Source organism: Mesoplodon mirus, assembly GCF_964341445.2.
Source record: "Mesoplodon mirus genome assembly, chromosome: 11".
Taxonomy (NCBI): domain Eukaryota; kingdom Metazoa; phylum Chordata; class Mammalia; order Artiodactyla; family Ziphiidae; genus Mesoplodon; species Mesoplodon mirus.
In genome coordinates this window covers 50,768,587-50,782,606 of record NC_138987.1, presented here as the reverse complement: position 1 = coordinate 50,782,606, position 14,020 = coordinate 50,768,587, and the positions used below count along the sequence as shown (strand labels likewise).

At 35.8% G+C, this 14,020-nt stretch overlaps 1 protein-coding gene across 4 annotated transcripts in view; it reads left to right on the top strand.

Annotated features, from left to right (window-relative positions):
• Positions 1-13,626, top strand: part of PUS7L (pseudouridine synthase 7 like) — a 31,238-nt gene extending 17,612 nt beyond the window's left edge. The window contains exons 7-12 of one of the 4 annotated variants that reach the window (XR_014295293.1): positions 110-191; positions 1,728-2,008; positions 5,295-5,348; positions 6,933-7,426; positions 9,468-9,626; positions 13,128-13,626. Coding sequence is in view for 2 of the 4 variants with exons in the window: in XM_082635724.1 (XP_082491850.1) it covers positions 110-191; positions 1,728-2,008; positions 5,295-5,348; positions 6,933-7,259 (744 nt within the window). In the remaining 2 variants the exon portion in view is untranslated. Of the gene's footprint in view, positions 1-109; positions 192-1,727; positions 2,009-5,294; positions 5,349-6,932; positions 9,083-9,467; positions 12,224-13,127 lie in introns of those variants that run through there. The other 3 variants (XR_014295294.1, XM_082635724.1, XM_082635723.1) reach the window with 3 other exon arrangements.
• The last annotated feature ends 394 nt before the right edge of the window (positions 13,627-14,020 follow it).

Below are 14,020 nucleotides of genomic sequence, written 5' to 3'. Positions count from 1 at the left end.
GTTAAATGTCTGGCATTTGTTAGATGTCAGATAATTTGTACCTTTTTTTAAAAAAGTAAGTAATTTTTCATTTTCATTTAACATATGTTTGGTTGTTTGGTTTTTAAAGGTGAAGGCTGTAAAATTATTTCTCACACCAGAAGATTTGGATGATCCTGTAAATAGAGCAAAGAAATATTTTCTTCAAACTGGTACTTAAAAAGTTTCTTTACCCCTTACATAACCATGCAGATACATAAGTGTTATGTCAGCAGGAGGGCATTCATTACAACATAAATATGATAAGAAATAGACTGTAATATATTGTATATTTAAGCATTTTTATTACGTGCCCTATGCACTCCTTTTTTGGCCAGATCTCTGGGATTTTTGTCCTAATTCTTGCTTGGGGGTAGGGGTGAGGGAAAAGATGCTTTCTGAGTTTTTCTTGGCCTAAATCCTCGAAGGATTTAGGTATTAATGAAGTATAATTCACTACAATCAGAGGAGACTGAAAAAATAAACTAAATAAAAGTACATTTGTTATATCTGATACTTTGTGCATTGTTTTTGATCTAGTTACCATTTAGCCCTGATTTCTGATTTTGAAAACTTTAGCCCAATATATGTAGAATGCTTAATGAGAAGCACTAAAAAAAAGTTGTTATGAGTGTGGGTTCTACAGTCAATCTACGTAGGTTTAACTCTCAACTTTAGTACTTCCCAGCTGTACAGTCTTGTGCAAGTCATTTAGTTTCATTCTTTTAGTTTCTTCATCTGCAAACTGAAGCTAATAATGGTACCTGAAAGACTGTCATGAGATTTAAATAAGGTAATAGATATAATGCTTTTAATATAGTGCCTGGCACGTTCTGAATACTGAATAAATATTACTTGTATTTAAACAATAACGGCAACCGTAGCGTTTTAGAGTCACTCAAATATATGATCAACATATACGTGCATATTGAATTTCACTTACATTGAAATAAAGGACATCAGTTTTCAAATATCTCCATTCATTGTTTTAAATTATGTACATATTACCTATATGTAATGATTCATAGGAGAAAAATATTTTTATGCCACACCAGAATCTGTAAACAGTGTGAGCATTTCAAATTGTTATGAGTAATCTAAGTAATACTAAGGAAAATTCAAAATTGCATCTATTGTAGGGTCCTGAGAAAATAATGTCCTTTTGGCAGTGATTCTTAAACTTTAGTGTGCTTAAGAAATCTGGTGCATTTATTAAAATGCTGAATCCAAGGCCCTACCTGAATAAGCATCTTTGCCATGGAGTCCAGTAACCTAATTTTAAAAAGCATCCTACTAGCAAGACCTAATAGTACACTTGAAGGATCCAGATGTCAACCCTTTCTTATTCAAAAAACTCTGTGTAAAATGTCTATAATAGCTCTTTAAAAATCTCTAAGCTCGGGTTTATGTAATGCTTTAAAAAAAAAAGTCCTCTAAATAACTGCAAATTAGTTTATCTCCATCCTGAAGTTCGAGTTACTAATGTGCTCTTTTTAAAGCAGGGAAAGTGATTGAGCCATATGATTAATGATCTTTATTGAAAACAAACAAAAAACCTCTTCAAGTGTAGCTCTGGTGTATAGTTGGTGCTGAGCATCATCTTCATATTCAGGTTCCCAGGATAGCTCAGTTCATTTAGAGAGCGTGGTAAAGGTCTTAATAACTGGCCTTTAAATAAAAGTGACTAACTGATCTTCGCTTTATTTCAGAGGATGCTAAAGGCACACTTTCACTGATGCCTGAATTCAAAGTTCGGGAGAGAGCATTGTTGGAGTCCTTGCATCGCTTTGGCATGACAGAGGAGGGCTGTATCCAGGCGTGGTTCTCTTTCCCCCATTCCATGCGCATATTCTATGTTCATGCATATAGCAGCAAAATCTGGAATGAGGCAGTATCTTACAGACTTGCAACCTATGGATCAAGAGTGGTGGAGGGTGATTTGGTCTGTTTGGATGAAGATATTGATGATGAGCATTTACCAAGTAGTAAAGTAAGTGTCATTTCATCAAGAGTAGTTACCACACCAGGAATACTAATTTTCAGAAGCCCTTATTTTAGAAACAATTTAAAACTAAACATGCTCTTCTTCTTTTTTGTTTTTTAACTTATATTTGCTCATCTCCTGCTTCTACTCTGCTGTCAGCTAACGCTTAACATGCTATTGAATGGAAAAATAAAAATAGTGGTATGAAATGAAAGTTACAAAGATGCGATTTTACAACTTGCTTTTTTCCCTCTTAACAGTATCTTAGAGGCATTTATATTAATGAAATATATTTTTGTATTGTAAAAATTGATCCTTCCATTTCCTCCCCATCCAACTAGTATTTTTATAGTATTTTAATCTCTGTGGGCTTGAACTAAATAATGAAATTTAATTCCATAAATCATGTAAGGAAATTTATTTTATAGTATTGTAATGCAAAAAGAGCAGACTATTCTCCATCATTATCTTAATTCAATCTCACAAATATATTTTAAAAATTAATGAAGGGATTTGAGTAGTGCTTTTGTATATAACATCATAAAATCATTGACCTTTAGAGGACAAAAAGATTTTAGAGACACTCTTTTCTAATTCCCATTTTATAGAAATGAAATTGAGACCCAGGCTAGAGAGGAGACAGATTAAGTGACATAGGTAGCACTTAATCTGTTGTCTGATTCCAAGCCCAGATTAGTCTCTACTAGAGAAATTGTGGAGTGTAGAAAAGGTGTCAGCATCTAGAGATAGAGCATGGCCCAGTTTTTCAAAAATGGAGAAAAATAGACTGAACTTTCCATAAAGGAAGCTTGATCTAAATTAATGGCAGAGTTCTAGATGTATGAATTAAGGATTTTTTTGGTTTCAAGTGATGGAAACTCACCTCAGACTAACTTAAGGAAAACAGACAGGAATTTCTTGGCCCTCATAACTAAAAATGCATGATTGATTCAGGCACAGCTGTATCAAGGGGCTTAAGCAGTGTCCTAAATCATCCGTCTCATTTGCTTTATCTTGCAGCTCTGCTTTCCTCTCTGTTAGATCCATTCTCAGTTTCTTCTCCAGAAAAGAGGGCTTTTCTTTCCCAACAGTTTCAGTCAAAGCCATGGAATTGAGCCTCAGTGGCTAGGAATGGCTTGGCTTGGGTCACATGTCCCCAGACCAGTTATTGTGGACTGGAGTATGTGATTGGGAAAACCTGTGTTCCAAGGGCTCCTTCCTGGAACCATCCCACCCAAACCACATTTAAGAAATGAGAGGGAAGCTCCCAGGAAAATGCAGGTGCACTACCAGAAAAGAGGGAGTAAAGGCTGAGTGATGAGCGAGCCAGAACAAAGATGTCTGCTTTACTGTTTTATTAAATGAATGGTTTATAAATATTTAGATAAGAAATTTATCACTAAGAGCATAAATCATTAAGAATGGTCATTTAACTGCGACACGGACTCTGAAACTGTGTAAGAAAAAATCTAGCAGCATCGTAGGTTTTATTTTACCTCATATGAGTGGAAGAAGAGATATGTCAGTTGATTCCATTTTGATAAATAATGAAAAAAGCACAAGTTTTCTAACACCTTTCAGAAAACATGTCCATTTAAATATTACCCAGGCAACACATTATTTAGTAGGTCAGCCATTTCTAATTCAGATTTTCAGAAGTTAAAGGTTACTTTGACAAAATATAACAATAATCTCTGAAATGCATGTGTCTTATAAGACTTCTTTGTTCCATGTAATATTTGCACGGATAGTTTTGTGATCAGGATTGAATCTGCTTTTCTTTCAGGAGATGTAGTAGAAAAGAGAATCTTTTCTCCTTTACATTTTGCAGAGTTACCTTTTATTAGCAGCAAAAAGTGTCTATATTTTTAAGATCAATCATTTTATACTTTATTAGTTAGCACTGAGAAAAGAAAAGGCAGGAACTGGAGTCTCAAGACATAAAATATGTATAACTGAATCACTTTGCTGTACATCTGAAACTAACACAGCATTGTTAATCAACTCTACTCCAATATAAAATAAAAAGTTAAACCAAAATAAAACCAAAAAAAGACATAAAATATGAAAAGGAAAAAGACAAACTAATATTTCTAATAAATGGTATATAGAACATGTCATGTTATGCATCTACATTAAAAATTGTAGGAAACTGAGTCCCTTTTTGATAGAATTACTAGGACTACCGATATATCTTAATTTCAGGTGACTTGGCAGATTCTTGTATAGTTTTTTTGTGAACAAGGTGGAGAAATGTGAGTTAGACAATGAGAATGGTGAATTCATCTTTGCAGAGCAGCCATACAGCAAAATCATGTTCGTTAATTTATCGATTGATATCAACCTGGAGGGAGTTCTCTAAAGACAAAACATGGTACTCTGTACTTGACCATGTTTGTTCAGTATTTTCATAAATTGCTTAAATTGCAGCATTGTAGGTATGCTTATGAATTTGTGAAAGACAAAAAGCTGGAAGTGATGGTGCAAGAGAGATCATAGCCCCATGTATTTGGTCAGATCACATCTGGAGTGTTATGTCCATTTCTGAGTGCAGCAGTTAAAATGGGTTATTTACATGTAAACAAACAAATAAACCCAAAATGAGAAAACAAAAAAGGAGAGACATTATTGCTAAGAGTAGGGAGAATTGGGAAAGCAAGCAGGTTTAGAGACGATCTAGACATTATATTATATGATGAATGCTTTAGGAAAATGAGGCTGTTGTAATCCTCATGGAATGATGACAGCTGCCTTTATACTTGAGCTTTCATGTGCCAGAGAAATCAGAATTATTCTCTGTCCTAGAGCAACATTTCTCAAATGTAGCTTATCACTCACCTCTTCTTTTTGCCTCGTATGTGTGACACCTATTACTAGTCTATGAAACGCATTTTGAGAAGCACTACTTCTCATAGATTATTATGACATTTGTTAGGGACAGAGGTTGGGTGGTCTCACAGAGGCAGATTCTTGATTCAGCATAGTAAGAAAAAACAACTTTGCAATTTAGAAAAAGATCGTTGGTAACTGAGGTGAATGTGTTGCTTCAGAGTGTTAGCTGCCCAACCTTCTCCGTATATTTCCACGGAGTTATCAGGGCTTAAAGCAGGAAGAATCACTCTGATTTTTAAGTAGTCTACTCCTCTGGAAAGAAATTGTGAAAAGATCTTGTTTGGGTATGTGTATATTCAGCTAAGGAGTCAAATTGTACATTGAACAGAGTTAGGGAAAATTGAGGGAATTTGGAACATTTGAAAATCATCTGTATTTTCATCATGTTTTTAAAAAATAGGTTCATCTAGTAACTGAAGAAGAGGAATCAGCTAATACATATGCAATACATCAGGTAAACTTGCTTAAAAATTAGTATCATTTAGATCTAAATGTACACATTGTGCCCAAAAGCCAATATATATTAACCAGTTCCCTTCCTTGCTCCTTTTTTTCACTACTTTTAATTCAGGTATAATTTATATACAATAAAATTCACTCTTCTCAGTTTACAGTTCTGTGAGTTTTGGTATACGTATACAGTCATATGACCACCACAAAAATCAAGATAAAGAACAGTTTCATGTCTCCCCCAAACTTCCTGAGCCCCTTTGTAGTCACTCCCCACCCCTGCCCCAGCCCTAACTCAGCTCTTTTCTGTTCTATGGTTTTGCCTTTGAAAGACTATCATAGAAATGGAATCATATAGTTTATGGCCTTTTGTGTCTGGCTTCTTTCAGTGAGCATAACGAATTTGAAATTCAGTCATGTTGTGTGTATTTGAGTTTTTTACCTTGTTCCTTTTTCTGACTACCTTTTGGCTGCGTTGGGTCTTCATTGCTCTGTGTGGGCTTTTCTCTAGTTGTGGAGAGCGGGGTCTACTCTTCGTTGCGGTACACGGGCTTCTTATTGCAGTGGCTTCTCTTGTTGTGGAGCACGGGCTCTAGGCGTGTGGGCTTCAGTAGTTGTGGCACGTGGCTCAGTAGTTGTGGTTCACGGGCTCTAGAGCGCAGGCTCAGTAGTTGTGGCCCATGGGCTTAGTTGCTCCACAGCATGTGGGATCTTCCTGGACCAGGGCTTGAACCCATGTCCCCTGCATTGGCAGGCAGATTCTTAACCACTGTGCCACCAGAGAAGCCCCATGTTTTTAAATAAGTAAGAGAAATGTAAAATTATCAGCCAAAATACCAGTTACGTGATTGAGTAGTAAAGGTTATTCTTTGTGTTCCAGAAAGAATATGCTTTTAGGATTGTATAACTGCACAAAGATGAAGTCTGTTGGGTAATTAAGTGTACCTCAACTTCTTGTTTCATCTCTTCTACATTAACAGCAGTTTGTCTAATAATATCTGACTTGAGTTGGTTGCCTTGGTAATTGAGTCCTTTTTTTCTGTTTAGATATACCACGCAAGTACAATATTTATTTAGTTAGTTAGTTATTATCATTATTTATATATTTATTTTTGGCTGCGCTGGGTCTTTGTCGCGGTGTGTGGGCTTCTCTAGTTGTGGCATGAGGGTTCCAGAGTGCGTGGGCTCTGTAGTTTGCGGTACGCGGGCTCTCTTGTTGAGACATGCAAGCTTGGTAGTTGTGGCGCGGGCTTAGTTGCTCTGCGGCATGTGGGATCTTAGTTCTCCCACCAGGGATCGAACCTGTGTCTCCTACATTGGAAGGTGGATTCTTAACCACTGGACCACCAGGGAAGTCCCTTAAGAGTCCTTCTTGATTTTAGTTGGCTCTTCTCTTTTCTGGGCAGCGTTAAAAAGAATCAAAGTAGTGTAATACTTAATAGCATGTTTTAGGCTGATTGTAATGTTGATATCCTGAGTCTGTTTTTATTGATCCAGGTCCCAGTCATAAAAGTAAATTTAAAATATGATCAAATATTTTTCCAAAGGCTGTTTCACATATCTTTTTTTTTTCCCTTCCATTGCACAGGTGGTTCTTCCAGTGCTTGGATACAATATTCAGTACCCAAAGAACAAACTAGGGAAGTGGTACCAGGAAGTACTCGGCAGAGATGGACTACAGACATGTAGATTTAAAATACCTACTCTGAAACTGAATGTTCCAGGATGCTATAGAAAGATTTTGAAACATCCCTGTAATCTCTCATACCAACTAATAGAAGACCATGATATTGATGTCATGAAGGAAGGTTCCCACATCGATGAAGCAACTTTATCTCTTTTGATCTCTTTTGATCTTGACGCTTCGTGTTATGCTACCGTTTGTCTGAGGGAAATAATGAAGCATGACTTTTAAAACTGATCCCCTTAATATCGTGTATGTGCCACTTTTTAAAGGAAAGGGAGCTAAAGTTTCTTGAGCATCTACCATGTGCTAGGAGCTTTATAATTGTCATCTCCTTTAATTACACAACATCCTGGAAGTAGGAATTTGATACTAACATTCCAGAGGACGTATAGCTAGTAAGTGGCAGCATCTGAGTTGAAGGCTCCAAAGCCTTTGTTCTTTCTATTATCTAATATCTCGGTGACCTTTAGTCTGTGCTATAAAAGTTAGTCTTTCTGGACTATTAGGAGCATATAATACTGCAGGATGACATTAAAGAAGATAACATTAAAGAAAAACATTTTTGGAGTAATGTTTATATCCTCAAGCTCCTTGCTTAGAATGTAGATGAAACTAGGTTGTAATGAAAACAGGGTTGGAAAGATAGATGAAGCATTTTGTTAATTATTGCCATTCTTACCTATTTTTGAAATTATTGATCAGAACAGTACATCAGGAAAATATAACTCCTCTATTTATGATAGCTACCCCAGGGTAGTTTACCCCTTTATGAGGTAAATAATTTTTGATGAAGATTGAAATAAAATTCTTCCTACAGTTTCTTTATCTTGACATATACTTACCCTCCACTTTTTTGTTATTTTTGTTCTATCATCTAAAACATAAATTTTTAGAGTCAGACTGATCTGTGCTCAGACTCCAGCTCTGACACTTACTAGTGACTGAGTGTTATTGATTCTTTTTGAGGCTCATTTAAGGAATCAAGATAGCACCAATCTCATAAGCAGCAAACAATAGATTTATCTCCACCTTTTTACGTTGCTGGAGAAAGAAAACATTTTACCCGTTTCGAACATTCTATATTTGTTGGTTTAACTATCCCTCATCACAAACCATCCCTATCCACTTTACATCAGGTACATTTGGGGGGAAATGGGATATACTGATTGGGAAAATCTGAGCATTCTTTTATTGCTGGTAGCATTACATAATGACTTAAAAAGCTGTCAAGAGTATTATATATTAGTAATGTGGCACTTTTATATACTTAAGTCAGTCAAACGATTTTGGGTATATTAGCATAAGGAAATAAAATTCCAAAGAAGGAAAAAAACTGTATGCAATGCAAAATTTGCTTAGTGCAGCATTTCTATATATATAGAAAGAAATTAGAAACAGTTTGGAAGTCCAGCATTAGCTAACTAAAAGTAAAATGAGATGTAACAACTTGGTGGCAAAGCATTTAGTTATTAAAGTTGATGATGAAGGTTTTGGGTATGTGAGAAATGTTGCCCCACAAAACCATATATATATATATATATATAAAACACAAATGCAGTATGTACACTGCATGCAGCTTTTACACAGGAGAGGCACTTTAGCATAGTGATTAAAAGCTTAGATACTGGGGACGGACTCCCCTAGTTTGAAGCTTGCCTCTGCCACTTAGAGCAGTGTGGCCTTGGACAAGTTGTTTAAGCTTTGTGTGTTTCAGTTTCAACATCTATAAAACAGGGATGGTAATAAACCTACCTCTTAGGATTATTATGATGATTTGCTGAGTTAATATATGTAAAGCAGCTTAGAAAAGTGCCTAGCATTTAGTGATTGTTAAATAAATGTCCACAAATGCAAGTTTGGAAGGGAACAGGAAAAAATGAAAATGCCATTCTGTTAAGATTGTAGAATGTTTGGAATTTTTTTAATAGTAGAAATTTCCTCTTTTGTCTTTATATATTTTAATAATAAACAAATTCAGGACACAAAACTTGCAGATTGTGGTACCATGGATTTTAAAGATTACCTTTATTACCTTAATGTTTATCAAAAATGAAATGATGCTATATTAAATAGTAAAAAATTTTAGAAATGATGTTTTAACTTTATTTTATATGATAAATTATATCCTATAAATGTAATCAGAAAGTGAATTACTAAATAATAAAATCCCAGTTTTCTTTTAATCATTGGGTAGCAATTAGAAAATATGAAATCATTAAAAATGTGCCATCATTGATAGTATTTTCTTTGCCTGTAGATGGCACTATAATTTTAGGTATCTTTCTAATTTATTTATTTAGTACTTTGGCCCTGTGTAAAGAAAGGATCACTAAAGTTATTTCAGGTCACCATAAAATGTATTCAGATACTGTTCATGTGAAAAATTATTTTATATACTAATAATATTTGCCACTTTAATTTTTTTTTTTTTTTCAGTAAGGACTTGAATAGACTTTGGACCAAATGATGAGCAGTCACCTAGGTTTTTGCAGTTTTTCTGGAGCATTTCAGGCTTTCAGAAGAAGAATATTTGGATTAGCTTTAATTTTCAACGTTGCATTTGAAACTGAGCAATAGTGCCTCAGGATTACTAAGGTAAAACAAATGGAGGTCTTTTTATTAAGATAAAAACACTTGGATTTTTGTAAGTTGTAATAAACTGAAGTCATATGCAACTTTGATCCAAGTAACATTTTTTCTGAGTGTTGTGCCACTCCTCTCATTGTAATCCACGTACCCACCCTGTAGGTGGGTAGTGTTTTCCCTGTTTTTGCAAATGAGAAAATATTTGAGTGGTTTACTGACCTATTCAAGGTCAAACAAGATGCTATTTGGGAACTTGATTATGCTTCCTAGAGCAGTACTGCTTTCATCTACCTAATATTTGCCTTCTGAAAACAAGTTTTTTGGTTAATAATTTCTATTTCTACCAACTTGTTATTTCTTGATATTGATTAATAGGCATATTGGAGCAGGTCTTGAGAGAAACGGGATTCCTTTTGAGGTTCTGAAACCAAAATAAAAGTAAAGGAGATCGTTTAGGAAATTTCCAAAGCATTTTGGGGTATTTTCCGGAACATTTTGGGACTTGTATCTCAATGATGGGCAACATCATTATAGGTCATAGAGGGTTACTTTAGATGACCTGGTACAATATTAAATATCATTGAAAAAGTACAGTGAAAGGATTGTTTATTTTTTTCCGATACTCTTTTAATCTTTTAATCAACCATTCTGTTTAAGACAAGGAGAAAGCTGGCTGAAATGAGTTTACATATATCGCTCGCTGGATTTACCTTTTCTATTTTTCTTTTCTTTTTTTTTTTTCTGTGGTACGCGGGCCTCTCACTGTTGTGGCCTCTCCCGTTGCGGAGCACAGGCTCCGGACGTGACGCGCAGGCTCAGTGGCCATGGCCCACAGGCCCAGCTGCTCCACGGCATGCGGGATCCTCCCGGACCGGGGCACGAACCCGTGTCCCCTGCATCGGCAGGCGGACTCTCAACCACTGCGCCACCAGGGAAGCCCGGATTTACCTTTTTAACAGAGATTGTGCAGGCCTGAGTCTCAGGAATACGAGCAAGCAACAATATCTAACTAGAATTTCATAATACTGCTTTGTTTTATTGAGTATATTTTTCTAGTTACCTTTTTTATGGCAAATAATCTTGGTTTTCAATTTATGTGATGTTTCTTTCAAAAATAAATTTTAAAAAGAGGAACTCAGTGTAAAGGTAATAAGGAACTACTAGTATAGATATAGCAGTAATTGTGACAGCAGTACATGAATGATTGAAGTTTGGGAAATAGTGAGAGTACCTGAACTCAGAGAGTGCCTCTACCACTGCAGTAGGGTGTCCCGTTAGTAACCCACTGAATTTCTCTGTTGTGATCTCAGGTGTGAAGTAATGTTAGTAATCATTTTTCAGTCCAGGACTGTACTGCATCAAACAATGAAAAATACACAAATGCAAGATACTATGAACACAAGTACTAATGATCACATGCCATATCTTAAAATTTCACTGATAGGGATTTTCTTTTAGAAAATCTTATGAAACATCAAGAACAGTGCCCAGCACCTAGTAAATTCTCGCTAAGTGTCAGCTTGTGTTATTATAGTTAATATTACATTACTGTGCTCTCTGATGAAAGTTTTACAGTTGAATGGTTAATGAATTTCCCTTGAGATCTGATCTGACTCTGTCATAGCATAAAGTAACTACAATTCAGCACACTTTTATTTATTTTTTTGTAAGTGGAAAGAACTACGTATTTCTAAATCTGGGAATTCAGCAGTTCATTCAGATTTAGATCTTTAAGAACTACCTAGGTCGGTGTGCCTCAATATTTTCCACCTGGGAACTACCCTTAAGAGACCAAGAAGAAATGAAGCTGCATATAACAGTGCAGAATTTTCTTGTGTTAATGTCAGGATAGGAGAAGAGGTTGGAGGGAGACATAGGGAGTAAGAGAAATAGGACTTTTCATTTATTTCTTTATTTACTTCTGAAATGTTTGGGTATTTAAATAAGAATACATTTGTATATTAATTTTGCAATTAATTAAAGAATACTTGAAGAATACTGAAGCTTCAGAGAGGGTAAGGTAAGGGAACTGATGGATTATGATTGCATTTTTTTCAGAATGGTTCTGGTGGGTCATGCCAACGTATTGCCAGAGAGAGAAATTTCTGCATTGTACATTTTAACAGTACTAATGGCGGTTAATATAAATAAAGTTTAGTACCTGTGCTATGGATTTTGCTTTCAGATTTAGAAAGATTCTTACAAATAGCTTGATGTCTTATGGTACAGTTTTAATCTTTTTTTTTCCTAAGCCCTTCTGCTTTACATATTTCTGATAGGCCACAAAGCAATGCCAAATATATGACATAATAATCCACAAATATTTGAGTGCACAAACATTAAAGGCACTCTGTAAGATGCTATGGGAAAAGACAAATAGATAATATCCCTGACTTTGAGGGATTAACAGTGTTATATCCTTAAAGATATCATTTTATTTGAAATGCCATCTGGAAAAAGAGTATACAGACCACTAGATGGCAAAGGGAAAAACAAGCAGCGTCTTTGCATTTTCACTTATGGCTCACTGTATGACGAATAATAAGTTTCTTGACCTCTCAGCACCTCATTCTGAATCTTTAAATGATACCTATATTAGCATCTCCACGCATTTTGAGATCTCCTCTTAAAATATGCTTTGAAGTATTCAGTCTAAATGCTGCTTTCTCGAAAGCTATAGTTTAAAGAATGGGAAATGGTGTTAGCAGAGTTAATCTTGTGTAATTTCAGTGTGGGTTGTCAGGAATACCTTTAAGTAAAGAAAATGACTCTAATCTTCTTAAGCAATTCGTTTTCTCAGCAACTGGGAAGCAGGAGCTAATTTACTCTGCCTGTGTACACAGGCCTGTCTTCTTAAAGGAAAATTTTACTCATGGAGAGAAGTCACAATACACATGAAATTATTTATATTTAGACATTGGAAAATATGGCAAAATATAAGAAACATTAAATTGTCTTTTCTGTATCAGTTTCCTTCCTAAATACCCAACTCAATTACCAATATTTTCTGTTACAAAGAGGAAATTTAATCATGGAGTTGAAACAAGAGCTATTTGGTTGTTTCTAAAGGGAGGAGAACAAAGAGCTGGTCACTCCTTAGCTGAGGGTGTTTGAGCAGCAAGATGGGTGGAGAGTGGAGAGGGTTAGGGACTTAGTTCTTTATGCTTTGATTCCAAGTCACCCTTTTCTGATAAGCCTTACTGGCATTTTCTTAGACTGGTTATGTCAGGATTCTGAATCTTTCACTACAATAGGGTGTTAATCTTAGCTGGTTATTGTTCCCATCCCCACCCCTGGTCATAAAGGACTAGTGTTCTTTTCTGGAAAGGGAAGATGAAGACTCTTTCTATAAATAACCTTTATAGTTTCTTTAGGTTATAATAAAATGTGGTGGGGTTTTTTTTTGCATATGATTTTCAAAAGGAAACTAATTTTTCCATAAAATATCTTAAGGGAAATCTAATAGATTTTATGGTATATAAATAATAACAATGCACTTTTCACATTTAGGAACCAATAGAAGAACTGGGAAGTAGTTATTCTGAATTCAAAGAACATTCTTCCAAGGCATTGAAAGAGAAAACTTTAATTTCAAAGTGAAGCATTTGATGATTGTGTTTTTAATGTACATATCCTCTCTCGTTTTGATTGCTGTGATAATTTTCTAACTGACCGCCCCCATTCTTCACTCTAACTGGTCTATCTTTGTATATATACTCATGTCAGTTACCACCCCCCCCCAAAAAAAGTAGAAATCTGATCCTGTCATTGTGTTGATACCGTATAACATTTCAGTGACTTCCCAGTACTTATGGAATGAAAGTCCAAATTCCTAAACACAGCACATGTAGACATGTACAGCATGGTTTCAGATTATCTTTCAAATGTCATCTGCCTCTTACTCTGTAAAACATACCTTTTGGTTAAGTTCTGTTTGCTCCTTGCCAAATATAGCAAGTTTTCCCACGTTTTGTACCTCAACCTCCCATTCTCCATGGCAGAAAGTCCTCTCTGTTTAGGTTAAATAAATGTCTTGTCTGTGAAATCTGTGTTCTCATAACACTCGTACTGTTCATATCATGTTATACTTATTTGATTGAATATCAGCCTCATCTACTACTAACTATTTAAGGGCATTCTTCTTTATACCTCAGGTACCCATCAGTGCCTGACATGTAGTAGGCTTAAAAATGCTGAAAGAGGGCTTCCCTGGTGGTGCAGTGGTTGAGAGTCCGCTTGCCAAGGCAGGGGACACGGGTTCGTGCCCCGGTCTGGGAAGATCCCACATGCCGCGGAGCGACTGGGCCCGTGAGCCATGGCCGCTGAGCCTGCACGTCTGGAGCCTGTGCTCCACAACGGGAGAGGCCACAGCAGTGAGAGGCCCGCATACCGCAAAAAAAAAA